This window comes from Ornithorhynchus anatinus, chromosome 1 (genome assembly GCF_004115215.2).
Source record: "Ornithorhynchus anatinus isolate Pmale09 chromosome 1, mOrnAna1.pri.v4, whole genome shotgun sequence".
NCBI lineage: Eukaryota > Metazoa > Chordata > Mammalia > Monotremata > Ornithorhynchidae > Ornithorhynchus > Ornithorhynchus anatinus.
The window spans coordinates 163,690,754-163,704,163 of NC_041728.1; the positions used below are offsets into that span (position 1 = coordinate 163,690,754).

The 13,410-nt window shown below is 50.1% G+C and overlaps 1 protein-coding gene across 3 annotated transcripts in view; it reads right to left on the reverse strand.

Moving 5' to 3' along the window:
- MUC4 (mucin 4, cell surface associated) overlaps positions 1-13,410 on the reverse strand; it is a 32,419-nt gene that overhangs the window by 262 nt on the left and 18,747 nt on the right. Inside the window, exons 17-25 of one of the 3 annotated variants that reach the window (XM_029066920.2) lie at positions 12,307-12,463; positions 11,874-12,035; positions 11,520-11,593; positions 8,782-8,846; positions 8,299-8,525; positions 7,164-7,326; positions 4,313-4,486; positions 3,750-3,778; positions 1,522-1,601 (exon numbers count right to left, since the gene is read on the reverse strand). In XM_029066920.2, the coding sequence (XP_028922753.2) occupies positions 1,522-1,601; positions 3,750-3,778; positions 4,313-4,486; positions 7,164-7,326; positions 8,299-8,525; positions 8,782-8,846; positions 11,520-11,593; positions 11,874-12,035; positions 12,307-12,463 (1,131 nt within the window). Of the gene's footprint in view, positions 1-1,180; positions 1,602-3,749; positions 3,779-4,312; positions 4,487-7,163; positions 7,327-8,298; positions 8,526-8,781; positions 8,847-11,519; positions 11,594-11,873; positions 12,036-12,306; positions 12,464-13,410 lie in introns of those variants that run through there. The other 2 variants (XM_029066917.2, XM_029066921.2) reach the window with 2 other exon arrangements.

Genomic DNA, 13,410 nt, shown 5'->3' on the forward strand with positions numbered 1-13,410 from the left:
CTGAGAAGAGAAAGAACACACGTGAAGACGGACCTCTAGACTGTAAGCTCCTTGCGGGCAGGAAAAACGTCTATCGGCCGTGTCATATCTCGTCTATCTTGCCGCTGAACTCTCATCCATATCCTGCCTCTGGCCTGGAACGCCCTCCCTCCTCATATCCGACAGACATTACTCTACCTGCTTTCAAAGCCTGATAGAAGGCCTATCTCCTCCAAGAGGCCTTCTCTGACTAAGCCCTACTTCTCCTCATCTCCCACTCCCTTCTGCATCTCCCTGACTTGCTCCCTTTCCTTTTCCCCCCCTCCCAGCTCCACAACACTTATGTATATATCTGTAATTTATTTATTTATATAAATTTGTGTCTCACCCTTTAGATTATAAGCTTGTTGTGGGCAGGGAATGGGTTCATTTATTGTTATATTGAAATCCCCCCAGTGCTTAGGACAATGCTCTGCCCGCAGTACGCACTCAATAAATATGATTGATTGACTGCTTCTACTGTACTCTCTCAAGCACTCAATTTAGTACTCTACACACAGTAAGTGCTCCATAAACGTCACTGACTGATTGATTGAATCGTAAGGACTCTGGACCGAAGGGGAAGCCTACAGCCTCAGCTTGGAAGACTTGCGAAGGAGTGAGGAATCAATCAATTAATCAACGTTTGTTGAGCACTTGCTATGTGCAGAGCACTGTAGTAAGCACTTGGGAAAGTACAATACAACAGAGTCGGCAGACACATTCCCTGCCCTCAAGGAGCACCCAGTCTGGTGGGGAAGAGAGGCACTGAGCTTCCCATGGGCAGGGAATGAACCCTCCCAAGCACTCTGCACCCAGTAAGCGCTCAATAAATACCATCAACTGACTGATGAATTCCAGAGTACAGAGATATGTACAGAAGGGTTATAGGGCTGGAGTGGGGAGGGAGGGGGTGTCCTCAAGACCTGAGAGGGCCCATCCCACCCCTGGACTGCAGGCAGCGGGACACCACATGGTCTAGCAGAAAGAGCTCGGGCCTGGAAGACAGACATTAGGACGTGGATTCAGAGGACGTGGATTCTAATCCCATCTCTGCCACATGCCTGCTGTGTGGCTTTAGGAAAGTAACTTCTCTGTACCTCAGTTACCTTATCTGTAAAATGGGCCTGATGAGGGAGGAGGACTGTGTCCAACCCAATTATCTTGTACTTAGCTCTTATTATAGTGCATGGCACATAGCACTTAATAAATACCACAATATATTTATTTTTAGTCCGTTTGGATGGATCTGTACTATTCCTAAAAATCCCTGGGAGAGGGGCTCCAGTCGTTCCTGCTTTACCAACTGGTTGGCTCTGATCTCAGGGGTTTCATTTTCATTCAGTCGTATTTATTGAGCGCTTACTGTGTGCAGAGCACTGTATTAAGCACGTGTCTCCCGTCCCCACAAGAAGCCCGTTGCCCTGCCTGGGCCCCAGGCTTCCCTCACTCCCTGCCTCCCCGCCTGGACCGCTGTGGGCGTACTGTGGAGCCTAGTTGGACCTTCTCCAGATGTGGTCTCCAGCTCTGAAGTTGGGGCTCCAAGGAGGCCTCTGGCGAGGTTGTATTCAGCGTCCAGAAAGCTGAGAAGTGAGAAGAGAATCAGTGAGAGGGAAGGCGACAGGCCCGAGGCCCCGAGGTATTTGTTAAGCGCTTACTGTGTGCCAGGCGCTGCTCGAAGTGTTGGGGTAGATCAGGTTGGACACGGCCCCTGTCCCACATGGAGTTCACAGTCTTAAACCCCACAACACAGATGAAGTAACTGAGAAGTGAGGTGACTTGCCCAAAGTCACACAGCAGACGAGAGGTGGAGCCGGGATTAGAACGCAGATCCTTCTGACTCCCAGACTAGTACTCTATACACTGGGCTGAACTAAGCTCTGAGGTAAACTCGATTCAAAATAATCAGGCTGAACTCAAGCCCTGCCCCACCTGGTGATCAGCCTCAGTAGGATGGAAAAAAGGTATTGAATCCCTACTTTATAGTTGAGGAAACTGAGGCCCAGGTAAGTTAAGCGACTTGCCCAGGGTCCCATAGGAGACCAATGAAGGAGCTGCGATTATAAGCGCTTAGTACAGTGCTCTACACACAGTAAGCGCTCAATAAATACAATTGAATGAATTAGAACTCAGGTCCTCTGACTGCCAGGCCTGTGCTCTATCCACTAGGCCAGGCTGCCTCATTCATTCATTCAGTCGTATTTACTGAGCGCTTACTGTGTGCAGAGCACTGTATTAAGCACTCAGAAAGCCACTGATCTTATATTGTATCTACTGCAGCGTTTATAAGTCTATCAATCAATCATGGTATTTATCAAGTCTTTACTGTGTATAGGCCCTGAACTGAGCGCTTAGGAGCATGCTGTACAATGGGTGGGCGGGCAGGGGTAGGCATTGAAATGAATTAAGGATAGGGGAAATGGCAGAGGATAAAGATACGTATCTAAGTGCCGTGAGGCTGGAGGCGAGGGGAATACTAAGTGCTTCAGGGATATAGAACTAAGGGCATAGGTGAAGCAGAAGTGAGGACAAATAATGGAAATGAGAATTTAGTACATCCCTCAACAAATATCCCAGTTATTAAGGGAAGCAGCAAGAGCCCGGACTTGGAAGTCAGAGGACGTGGATTCAAATCCCTGATCCTCCGTTTGTCCGCTGTGTGAGCTTGGGCAAGTCACTTCAGTTTTCGGTGCCTCAGTTACCTCATCTGTAAAATGAGGATTAAGATTGTGAGTTCCATTTGGTCCCAGATTGAATCCTCCCTTCCTCTCTGCCCCTCCTCCTTCCCTCCCTACCCCCTTCCCCTCCCCACAGCACTTGTGTATAGTTGTATATATTATTTATTACTCTATTTTATTAATGATATTTTTTATATATCTATGATTCTGTTTATCTATTTTGATGGCTTTGATGCCTGAATACTTGTTTTGTTTTGCTGTCTCTCCCTTTTAGATTGTGAGCCCATTGTTGGGTAGGGATTGTCTCTATCTGTTGACGAACTGTACATTCCAAGCGCTAGTACAGTGCTGGGTACACAATAAGTGCTCAATAAATATGACTGACTGAATGAATAAATGAATGATTGACAGGGACGGTTTCTAACCTGATTACCTTGTATCTACCCCAGCACTTAAAACAGTGCTTTGCACATAGTAAGCACTTAACATATACCATAGTTATTATTCTTATTTATTATCATGTCTGGTTATTGTTGTACTTTCCCAAGCTCTTAGTACAGTGCTCTGCACACAGTAAGTGCTCAGTAAATATGGTTGAATGAATGAGTGAATTATTATTACTATCATTGTTAAAAGAGATGTGGGGGGGGGACAGATCCCTCCCACAACCAGCCCCTCGCCCTTCACACCTTCTCCCCTCCCCTACTAACCCCAGCTCAGATGGGTAGCAATATGTTAAAAAAAAAGTGATTTAAAAAGGCAGCTGGATGAGAGTGTGGTGACAGGGAGACGGGGGCCAGGGGAGAGGTGGGCTGCTGAGATATGTGTGTATTTGTGGATATGTGGAACGGAGGGTATTTGATAGCCCTATATCCTAAAGCTTCTAGTGGACATGCAATCGATTGTACATATCGAGCGCTGTGTACAGAGCACTCTACTAAGAGCTCAGGAGAGTACACTTTAAAGAGAGTCGATAACGCGCCGTTCCCCGCTCACAAGGAGCTTACAAACTAGAGAAGCTTTGAAGTGGTTCATTTCTGAGGAGCGACTCACCTTGGTTCTCATAGAAGTTCATCGGGTCCCTGGAAGGCGGAGCACAGACAGGTGGATGAGAAAAGTTGGCAGCAGCCTGACTCAGTTCCCCTCGCTTCCCCTCCCCTACCTCCAGGAGACCCCTGAGCCAGGGAGAGTCTCTTCCCTCTGGCCAGATCCGGACAGCAGCAGCTGTAAGCTTGTCCTCTAGACTGTAAGCTCTTAGGCTAGATTGTAAGCTTGTTGTGGGCAGGGAATGTGTTATATTGTAGTCTCCCCAGTGCTTATTTCAGTGCTCTGCACAGAGTAAGCGCTTATCGAATATGATTGAATGAATGGGTAATTGGGGGCCACTGGACTCTCAGTTTAGGACGGTCTCCTCAGCGGCTCAGCTCCTGCCCCGCCTCTCTCTTCACCCAGACAATCCACCTCTCCTATAGCCCCCTATCCAGCATTCTCTGACCGAGAGAGCTGGCCACAACCCTGCCTCCGAGCACACCAATCACAGGTGAGTTGGGAGGACTCCCCAGCCGGCTAAACCCTCAGCCTGGCTCCTAGCCCACCCCTCACCCAGTGGTCCTCACCCGGAGGCCCAGCTCCTCTCGTAACGGCAGAGGTACGCGACCAGGAAGGCGACGACTCCCAGCAGGGCGAGGGCACCCAGTGCCCCGAAGAGGATGCCGAAGAAGGCCCCCAGTCTGATCCCCAGCTGCTCGCAGCGCTCGCCCGACGGAGAGTAGATGGAGAAGGGGACGCAGCTGGGGAGAGAGAACAGAGCCCCGTCACCGAGGCCGGGGGAGCCAGATTCGACCGTCACCCCCGGCCTTTCTGCCCGGAATCCTGGCCGACCCGCAAGTGAAAGGAGCGACCGCTGACCGGTGGGCCGCCAGATGACATTAAGGCTGACCGTCTGCCTTGCCCCAGCTGAACCAGCTGATGCCAGGGGGAGGTGGATCTGTGGCCGGTCAGCGACAGCTGGAAATGACCTCGGAGCAACTGTCCCTCTACCCTTATCCCCGCCATGCCAGGCACCTAACGGTTTAGGCCAGGTGAGTGACCAACTACAGGAATCCAGCTGGAGATGAGCCCCCTGCAAGCTCCCGGGAGCGACGGAGGCCTCTGGAAAAGCATTCTGGGGGGGGGACTAATAATAATAATAATAATGATGGTATTCATTGAGCGCTTACTATGTACCAGTCACTGTGCTAAGCACTGAGGTGGATACAAGCAAATCGAGTTGTCCCATCTGGGGTTCACAGTCTCAATCCCCATTTTCCAGATGAGGTAACTGAGGCCCAGAGAAGTGAAGTGACTTGCCTAAAGTCACACAGCAGACAAGTGGTGGAGTCCAGATTAGACCCATGACCTTCTGACTCGCAGGCCCGTGCCCTATCCACTCCACCGTGCTGCTTCCGGTGGTATTTCTTAAGCGGTGACTGTGTGCCAAGCACTCTACTAACCGCTGGGGTAGATGAAAGGTAAACAGATCAGACCCAGTCTCTGAGGCTCACCGTCTAAAGAGTACAAGTTCCTTGATGGCAGGGACATGATCCTCAAAGAGGGCAGGGATTGGGTCTACCACCCCTACTGTACTGAACTCTTCCAACCGCTTAGTACAGTGCTCTGCACCCAGTTCAGGCTCTATAAATACCACTGATTGAAAGAGACCAGGTATTTAATCTCCATTTTAGAGACGAGGAAACCGAAGCATAAAGAAGTTGCCCAGGGTCAAACAGCAAGTAAATTGCCAGGTCTCCTGACTCCCAGGGTTTGGCTCTTTGCACTAGGCCATGCTGTGCCCACATTTGGTGATTTCCCTTTTTCTCTTTCACCCAAGACCTGCTCTGATTTTTCCCAACGTGGAAATCTAGCCTCTCTGTTCCTAGTAGAGGCCTTGCTGTTGAGGGCTGTGCTCCAAAATCTTCCCCACACCCCCCGCACCCTGCTCCTCTCCACCCCTTCTCTCCCCTACTTTTGCCCCTCCCCGCCCCCTCCCTGCTCTTCCCCCATGCTTCTTCTTAAGGAAAAAAAGAATAAAAATAAATGGTGGTATTTGTTAAGCGCTTACTATGTGCAAAGCACTGTTCTAAGCATTGGGGGATACCAGGTGATCAGGTTGTCCCACGTGGGGCTCGCAGTTTTAATCCCCATTTTACAGTTGAGGTAACCGAGGCCCAGAGAAGTGAAGTGACTTGCCCACAGCCACACAGCTGACAAGTGGCAGAGCTGGGATTTGAACCCATGACCTCTGACTCCCCAGCCCATGCTCTTTCCACTGAGCCACGCTGCTTCTCAGCAGCATGGCCTAGTGAATAGAGAACAGGCCTCAGAGGCAGAAGAACCTAGGTTCTAATCACAGCTCTGCCACTTGTCCGCTGTGTGACCTTGGTTGGACAAGTCCCTACACTTCTCTGTGCCTCAGTTCCCTTATCTGTAAAATAGGGATTATTACTTTGAGCCCCCTTTGGGACAGGGACTATATCCAACCTGTTTAGCTAGTAAAAATAATTGTATTTGTTAGGCATTTATTACGTGCCAGGTATTGTACTAAGCTCTGGGGTGGATACAAGCTATTAGGGATGGACACGGTCTCTGTCCCACATGGGTCTCGCCCTCTTAATCCCCATTTTACAGATGAGGGAACTGAGGCCCAGAGAAGTGAAGCGACGTGCCTGAGGCCACACACAGCAGACAGATGGTGGAGCCAGGATAAGAACCCATGACCTTCTGACTCCCAGGCCCGTGATCTAACCATTCTGCCATGCTGCTTCGATCTACCCACTTCTTAGCTTCCCTCCCTTCCCTCCTTCTCCATCTCGGCCCACACACTCCGCTCCTCTGGTGCTAAGCTTCTCACTGGGCTTCCATCTCGCCCGTCTCGCCGCTGACCCTTGGCTCACGTCCTATCTCTGGCCTGGAACGCCCTCGCTCCTCAAATCTGCCAAACAATCGCTCTTCCCCCCTTCAAAGCCCTACTGAGGGCTCACCTCCTCTAAGAGGCCTTCCCAGATTAAGCCCCCTGTTCCTCAACCCCCCTCCTTTCCACGGCACTTTGGCTCACTCCCTTTGCTCTTCCCCCCCTCCCCACCCCACAGCACTTTTGTATATATGTCTATATCTATAATTCTATTTATTTATATTGATGCTTACTTGTTTTGATGACTGTCTCCCCCCCACTCCAGACTGTAAACTCGCTGTGGGCAGGGACTGTCTCTATTTATTGCTGAATTGTACTCTCCAAGCGCTTAGTACAGTGCTCTGCACAGAGCAAGCACTCAATAAATATGATTGAATGAATCAATGAATCAGTTACCCCATCCCCCTCTGCCTGGCCCTCTTTGCCCTCCCTGCCACCCCCCATCTCCCCCTTCCCCTCCTTGCTCCCTCCCACCCCCATTTCCCTGGGACCCCCCCAAACCTCCTCCCCCACCTCACCTGCAGTGCGGCCCATCCTGTAGGTGCTGGCATTTGCCCCCATTCTGGCAGTACCCTTCCTCACAGGGGGACACACAAATCAAGCCAGGCTCCTCTCTGAAGACGAGCACGTAGCCGGGGTAGTCTCTGCACTCAAAGTATTTTTTCAGCTCATCGATGTTGCCTGCCAAGGGCACCGGGGAAAGAGAGGAAGAGAATGGTCAGGGGCTGAAAGGGTCCCCCGCCCACCCCACCCACCCTCAAGATGGGTACAGTGTGAGTTCTGTCTGGCAGTGCCCCCCCCCCCCGCCACCAAGAGAGCATATGGAATCCAGGGACACCTGACTGCTCACTATTATCATTATTATTATTATTGATGATCGTATTTATTAAGCACTTACTCTGGGCAAAGCACTGTACTAAGCACTTGGGAAAGAGTACAGTATAACATCAGACCCACAGTGAGCTCACAGTCTAGAGGGGGAGATAGATATTAATATAAATAAAATAAATAAATAAATTACAGATATATGCATATGTACCATGGGAAAGGGAAGGAGGATGAATGAAGGAGCAAGTAAGAGCGGTGCAGAAGGGAGTGGGAGAAAAGGAGTGGAGGGCTTAGTCAGGGAAGGCTTCCTGGAGAAGATGTGCCTTCAAAAAGGCTTTGAAGTGGAGGGGAGCAATTATCTAATAATAATAATAATAATTCTGTCTGTAGGAAACGAAGAGGGAGGGCGTTCCGGGAAAGAGGCAGGACACGGGAGGGAGATCGACGGCGAGATAGACGAGATGGAGGTACAGTGAGTACCACTGGAGCACTGGAGGAACAAAGTGTGCTGGCGGAGTTGTTGTAGAAGAGCAGGGAGGTGAGGTAGGAGGGGGCAAGGTGAATGACTGCTTTAAAGCTAATGGTAAGGAATTCCTGTTTGATATAGAGGTGGGTGGGCAACTAATGGAGCGTCTTGAGGAGTGGGGAAACATGGACTGAACGTTTCTGTAGAAGAATGATCCGCGCAGCAGGATGAAGGAGGAAGAGACAGGAGGCAAAGAGGAAGAGGCTGGGGACGGTAATCAAGGACGGATAGGATGAGTGCTTGGGGGTTCCTTCCCCACCACAATTTCCCACCCCTCAACCCGGGAGAACGCTACTCACTTGAGGAAATATCCCGGATGTCTGCCCTGGTTGGAGTGGGTTTGAAGTTCACGGTGCTCTTAGCCTGTCTCTGGGTCGTGCACACCTTGCGCTCGAAGGCTTCCACAATGGCCGTCACCAACCGCTCGTTCAGGAAGGAGATGTTACTGGTGGGGATGTACCGGAACTCGGACGTCACGTTCCAGTGTTGGATCAGGACATTCCCCACGTGGATGGAGTGGTTGGCGCTGGTGGGATTCAAGGGGGCGGGAGAGGAGGAGGCCATTAGAGCGAGCCCGATATTGGGCAGGGATTGCCTCTATCTGTTGCCGAATCGTACATTCCAAATGCTTAGTACAGTGCTCTGCACATAGTAAGCGCTCAGTAAATACCATTGAATGAATGCGAGGGATGCGGGTGGAAGGGTAAAGGGGTCGGAGGGGTTGGGGCTTCATGTTTCTACAGGAAGGACCCGGTGCCCAAGCTGCCCGAGGCTTCACTTACTAATTCATCACTAAACTGTTCCTGTCAAAAGTTTTCACCACCAGGGAATTCAAGATGCAAGCAACCTGGATTGGCGGAGAGAGGGAGGCAGGGGAATGGATTAGATACGATAGTAATAACAACAGCAACGACAATAATGATAATAATGAAGATGCTAATAATAATGATATCTGTTAAGTGCTTGCTATGTGTCAAGCACGGTTCTAAACGCTGGCCTAGATACAAGTTAGGTTGGACACAGTCCCTATCCCACAAGGAGCTCAGAGGCAGGTACTGAAGTGGTGATTTATTTATTTATAATAATGTCTGACTCCCCTTCTAGACTGCAACCTCGCTGTGAGCAAGGAATATGCCTGTTTGTTGTTATAGTGTACTCTCCCGGGTGCTCAGTACAGTGCTCTGCACACGGTAAGTGCTCAATAAATACGGACTGACTGATTTACAGAAGAGGAAACTGAGGTTCAGAGAAGTAACTTGCCTACAGCAGATACAGCACACAACAGCAGACAAGCAGACAAGTGGCAGAGACAGGAGTAGGACCCAGGTCCTCCGACTCCCAGCCCTGGGCTCTTTCCCCTAGGCCATTCTGCTCCTTCCTGGAACCACTGAGTTTGATGGATAAACATCCTGATTTTGGCTTGGGAATTAGAGCAAGTATCATCTACCATCTATCATCAGAGAAGCAGCGTGCCTCGGTGGAAAGAACCCGGGCTTGGGAGTCAGAGGTCATGGGTTCGAATCCCAGCTCTGCCACTTGGCAGCTATGTGACTGTGGGCAAGTCACTTCACTTCTCTGGGCCTCAGTTACCTCACCTGTAAAATGAGGATTAACTGTGAGCCTCATGTGGGACAACCTGATTACCATGTATCTACCCCAGAGCTTAGAACAGTGCTCTGCACATAGTAAGCGCTTAACAGATACCAACATTATTATCTACCACTGTATGCAGTGTTGAGGAGAGGGGGTGGAATGTCCCTTCTAGGCTAACTCTGTGCCGACATGGCAGTTCTGCCCGAAGATTTTCAAGCCTCTGATAGTTGTTATTGTGGTATTTGTTAAGCGTTACTATGTGCCAAGCACTGTACTAAGCACTGGGGTAGATACAAGATAATCAGGAGGATGAACAAGTATTGAATCCCCTTTTTTCAGATGAAGGAACTGAAGCACAGAGAAGTTGAGTGACTTGCCCATGGTCACATAGCAGACAAGGGGTGGAGCAGGGATTAGAACTCAGGTCCTCTGAGTCCCAGGCCCGTGATCTTTCCACTAGGCCACGCTGCTTATTCAATCGAAAGAACGGAATAATAATAAGAATAATAATAATGTTGGTATTTGTTAAGCGCTTACTATGTGCAGAACACTGTTCTAAGCGCTGGGGTAGATACAGGGTAATCAGGTTGTCCCATGTGAGGCTCACAGTCTTCATCCCCATTTTCCAGGTGAGGGAACTGAGGCCCAGAGAAGTGAAGTGACTTGCCCACAGTCACACGGCTGACAAGTGGCAGAGCCGGCATTCGAACCCATGACCTCTGACTCCCAAGCCCGGGCTCTTTCCACTGAGCCACGCTGCTTATTCAATCGAAAGTACGGAATGAGGGGCTACCGTGAACAGAGCTCCTGTCCTCAGTGTCTGAGGGAGTTGAATAGGGCTATTCAATCAATCAGTTAATCAATGGCATTTATTGAGTGGTTACAATGGGCAGAGCACTGTACTAAGCATTTGGGAGAGTACAACACAATAGAATTAGCAGACGAAGACATGATTCCAGTCCACAAAGGCCTTGCAATCTTATCAGGTATTCCCTACCCAGCTCATTTGAAATGTTAGAGAAACTGCTGGGCCGTATGAGAGCACAGGCCTGAGAGGCAGAGGACCTGAGTTCTAATCCTGGCTCTGCCACGGGTGTGCTGTGTGACCTTGGGCAAGTCATTTCACTTCTCTGGGCCTCAGTTACCTCATCTGTAAAATAGGGGTTAAGACTGTGAGCCCCACGTGGGACAGGGACTGTGTTCAACCCCATTTGCTTCCTTAGAAAAGCGCCTGGCACACAGTAAGCACTTTATCGATACTGCAATTATTATTAATGTTAGAAAGCCCAAGAGGGTAGTTTCATGACTGATTGCTCCAATATGGTTTATGGAATCTATTAAGCATTTACTATGTGTCACACACTATTCTAAGCTCTGGGATAGATGCACTCATTATGAGCAGGGAACGTGCCTGCTAATTCTGTTGTACACTCCCAAGTGCTTAGTACAGTGCTCTTCACATAGTAAGTGCTCATTAAATACCTCTGATTGATTGATTAACTGATGCCAGTTAATGTACCCCAGTACTTAGATTCTGAGCCCCACGTGGGACCTGATTTTCTTATATCTACCCCAGGACTTAGTACACCGCTTGGCGCTTAGTAATCACATTACAAATACCCCAATTTTTAAGTTTACCAAGTTGGCCATAGTCAGTCCTTGTCTCATGTGGGCTCCCAGTCTAAGCAGGAGGGAGAATGGGTATATAATCCCCATTTTACAGAAACTGAGGCACAGAGAAGTGAAGGGACTTGCCCAAGGTCACAAATCTGGCAATGGGCAGAGCCAGGATTAGAATGCAATTCTTCTAACTCCAAAACCCATGCTCTTTCCAATAGGCCACGCTGCCTTTCAAGATCCAAGATGGGTTAGGAGAACGATGGATCAGAGGTGTCTGACCAAGAGCCTGGACCCACAGAACACTGACCGAGGCATTGACGTCCTCTTGCCTGGCTCTCTCTTCTTCGCTGAGCAGGAGCTGGACGATTCTCCGGGGCAGTTCTGGAGAGTCAGAAAGGGAGTGAGTGAACTTTATGGGGACTGTTACGAAGATCTTGGGTCTGCCCAAGCGTCTCCCTTGGGGCTCACCACACCATTTTCCAAGGGGCCAGGACCATCGGTCCCATTCTGTGGGCGCTCAGAGATGGTGAGGGACTTCCCCATAGCCCCACGGGAAGTCACCGCCCGATCGTGTTTCCTGGATATGGGGGCGGCACTTGCCCAGGGTGCCACTCTATTTCCCGTACCCGGGTTACTCGGCGGACCGGGGAGCGGGACGTACCTCTCACGATCGTCGGCGAGAAAGGTTTACCAGCCACGCGGCAGTGGGCGTCGGTGAAAGCCGGGGGGCAGGTGCAGGTGGGCTTGCAGGCGGTGTTTGGAGAGATGTGGCAAGTCCCGCCGTTACCACAGTAATCCGCAGGGCAGGGCATAGACTCACAGCCTGCAGGAGGAGCAGAGAGGATGTCAGATGCGCCAATACCAGGAAGGAGGAAGTGAAGTCCTAGCCGTGCCCGTGGTTTGTCTTTTGCTTTGGGTTATACAGGCCACTTCCTCCCTCCTTGAGAGTGGATGAGCAAAGGCGGTCCCCAAACCAGGTTCACCCCCCGCACCGGCCGAACATATTCCCATCTCTCCAGAATCCCCATCCCCCGTTCACTTTGCCTGCCCCGCTCCCCATTCCCTCCCAGTCGTCCCCCAGTCCCGGGCCTCACCTGCACAGTGCATCCCGTCTCCGATGAGATTCCCAGGGCAGAGCCCACATCCTTTCCCAGGCAGGCAGGTGACATTGGGGAAGCAGGCCTCACAGACATCAATGGGGTATTGGCAGAAAGCCCCCAAGGAGCCCAGCGCACAATTACAGGCTGCCACCTGGAATGCAAGATCCGGTCTCTGAGGCCGGCCAGGGAAACGCCACAGCCCCGGGGGGCTTTTCAATCGATCAATCGCATTTACTGAGCGTTTACTCTGTGCAGAGCACTGTACTAAGTGTTTGGGAGAGTACATTAGGGTTAGTAGACACTAATCCTACCCTCCGGAAGTTTACGGTATGGCGGAGGAGACAGGTACTAGAATGAATCACAAGAGGGAGAAGCAAGAGTTTGAAGATATGCACGTAAAATGCTATGTGGGAGTGGGAATTAGTATCCAAGTGGGTAAGTAACATGGAAGTGTTGAAGAGGCAGCTGGGAGAAAGACAAGATGGAGAGATGAGAAACAAATCAATCGGTCAATGATATTTATTGAACGCTTAGATGATTGCACTAAGCACTTGGCAGAGTACAGTGTAGTAGACAGTGAGGCCTAGAGTCGAGACCCCAGGCCTGGGAATCAAAAGCTCCCAATCCCTGCTCCACCACTTGCCTGCTGTGGCCTTGGGCAAGTCACTTAGTTTCACTGTGCCTCAATTTCCTCATCTGTAAAATAACTATTCAATACCAGTTCTTCCCGCTACTTAGACCGTGAGCCTGGTGAGGGACAGGGACAAGATCCAACCTGATTGTGTCTGTTTTACTGTTATATTGTCCTCTTCCGAGAGCTTAGTACAGTACTCTGTCCACAGTAAGTGCTTAATAAATACACTTGACTGACTAACTTGCATCTACTCCAAGGCTTAGAACAGTCAGTGCTTAACACATGGTATTAACATAAACTATTATAATAATAATAGTAATTATTAAGCGCTTACCATGTGCGAGCCACATGGTAAGTGCTGGGGTGGATACAAGCAAATTGGGTTAGACACAGTCCCTACCCCACGTGGGGTTCACAGTCTCAATCCCCACTTTACAGATGAGGTAATTGAGGCTCAGAGAAGT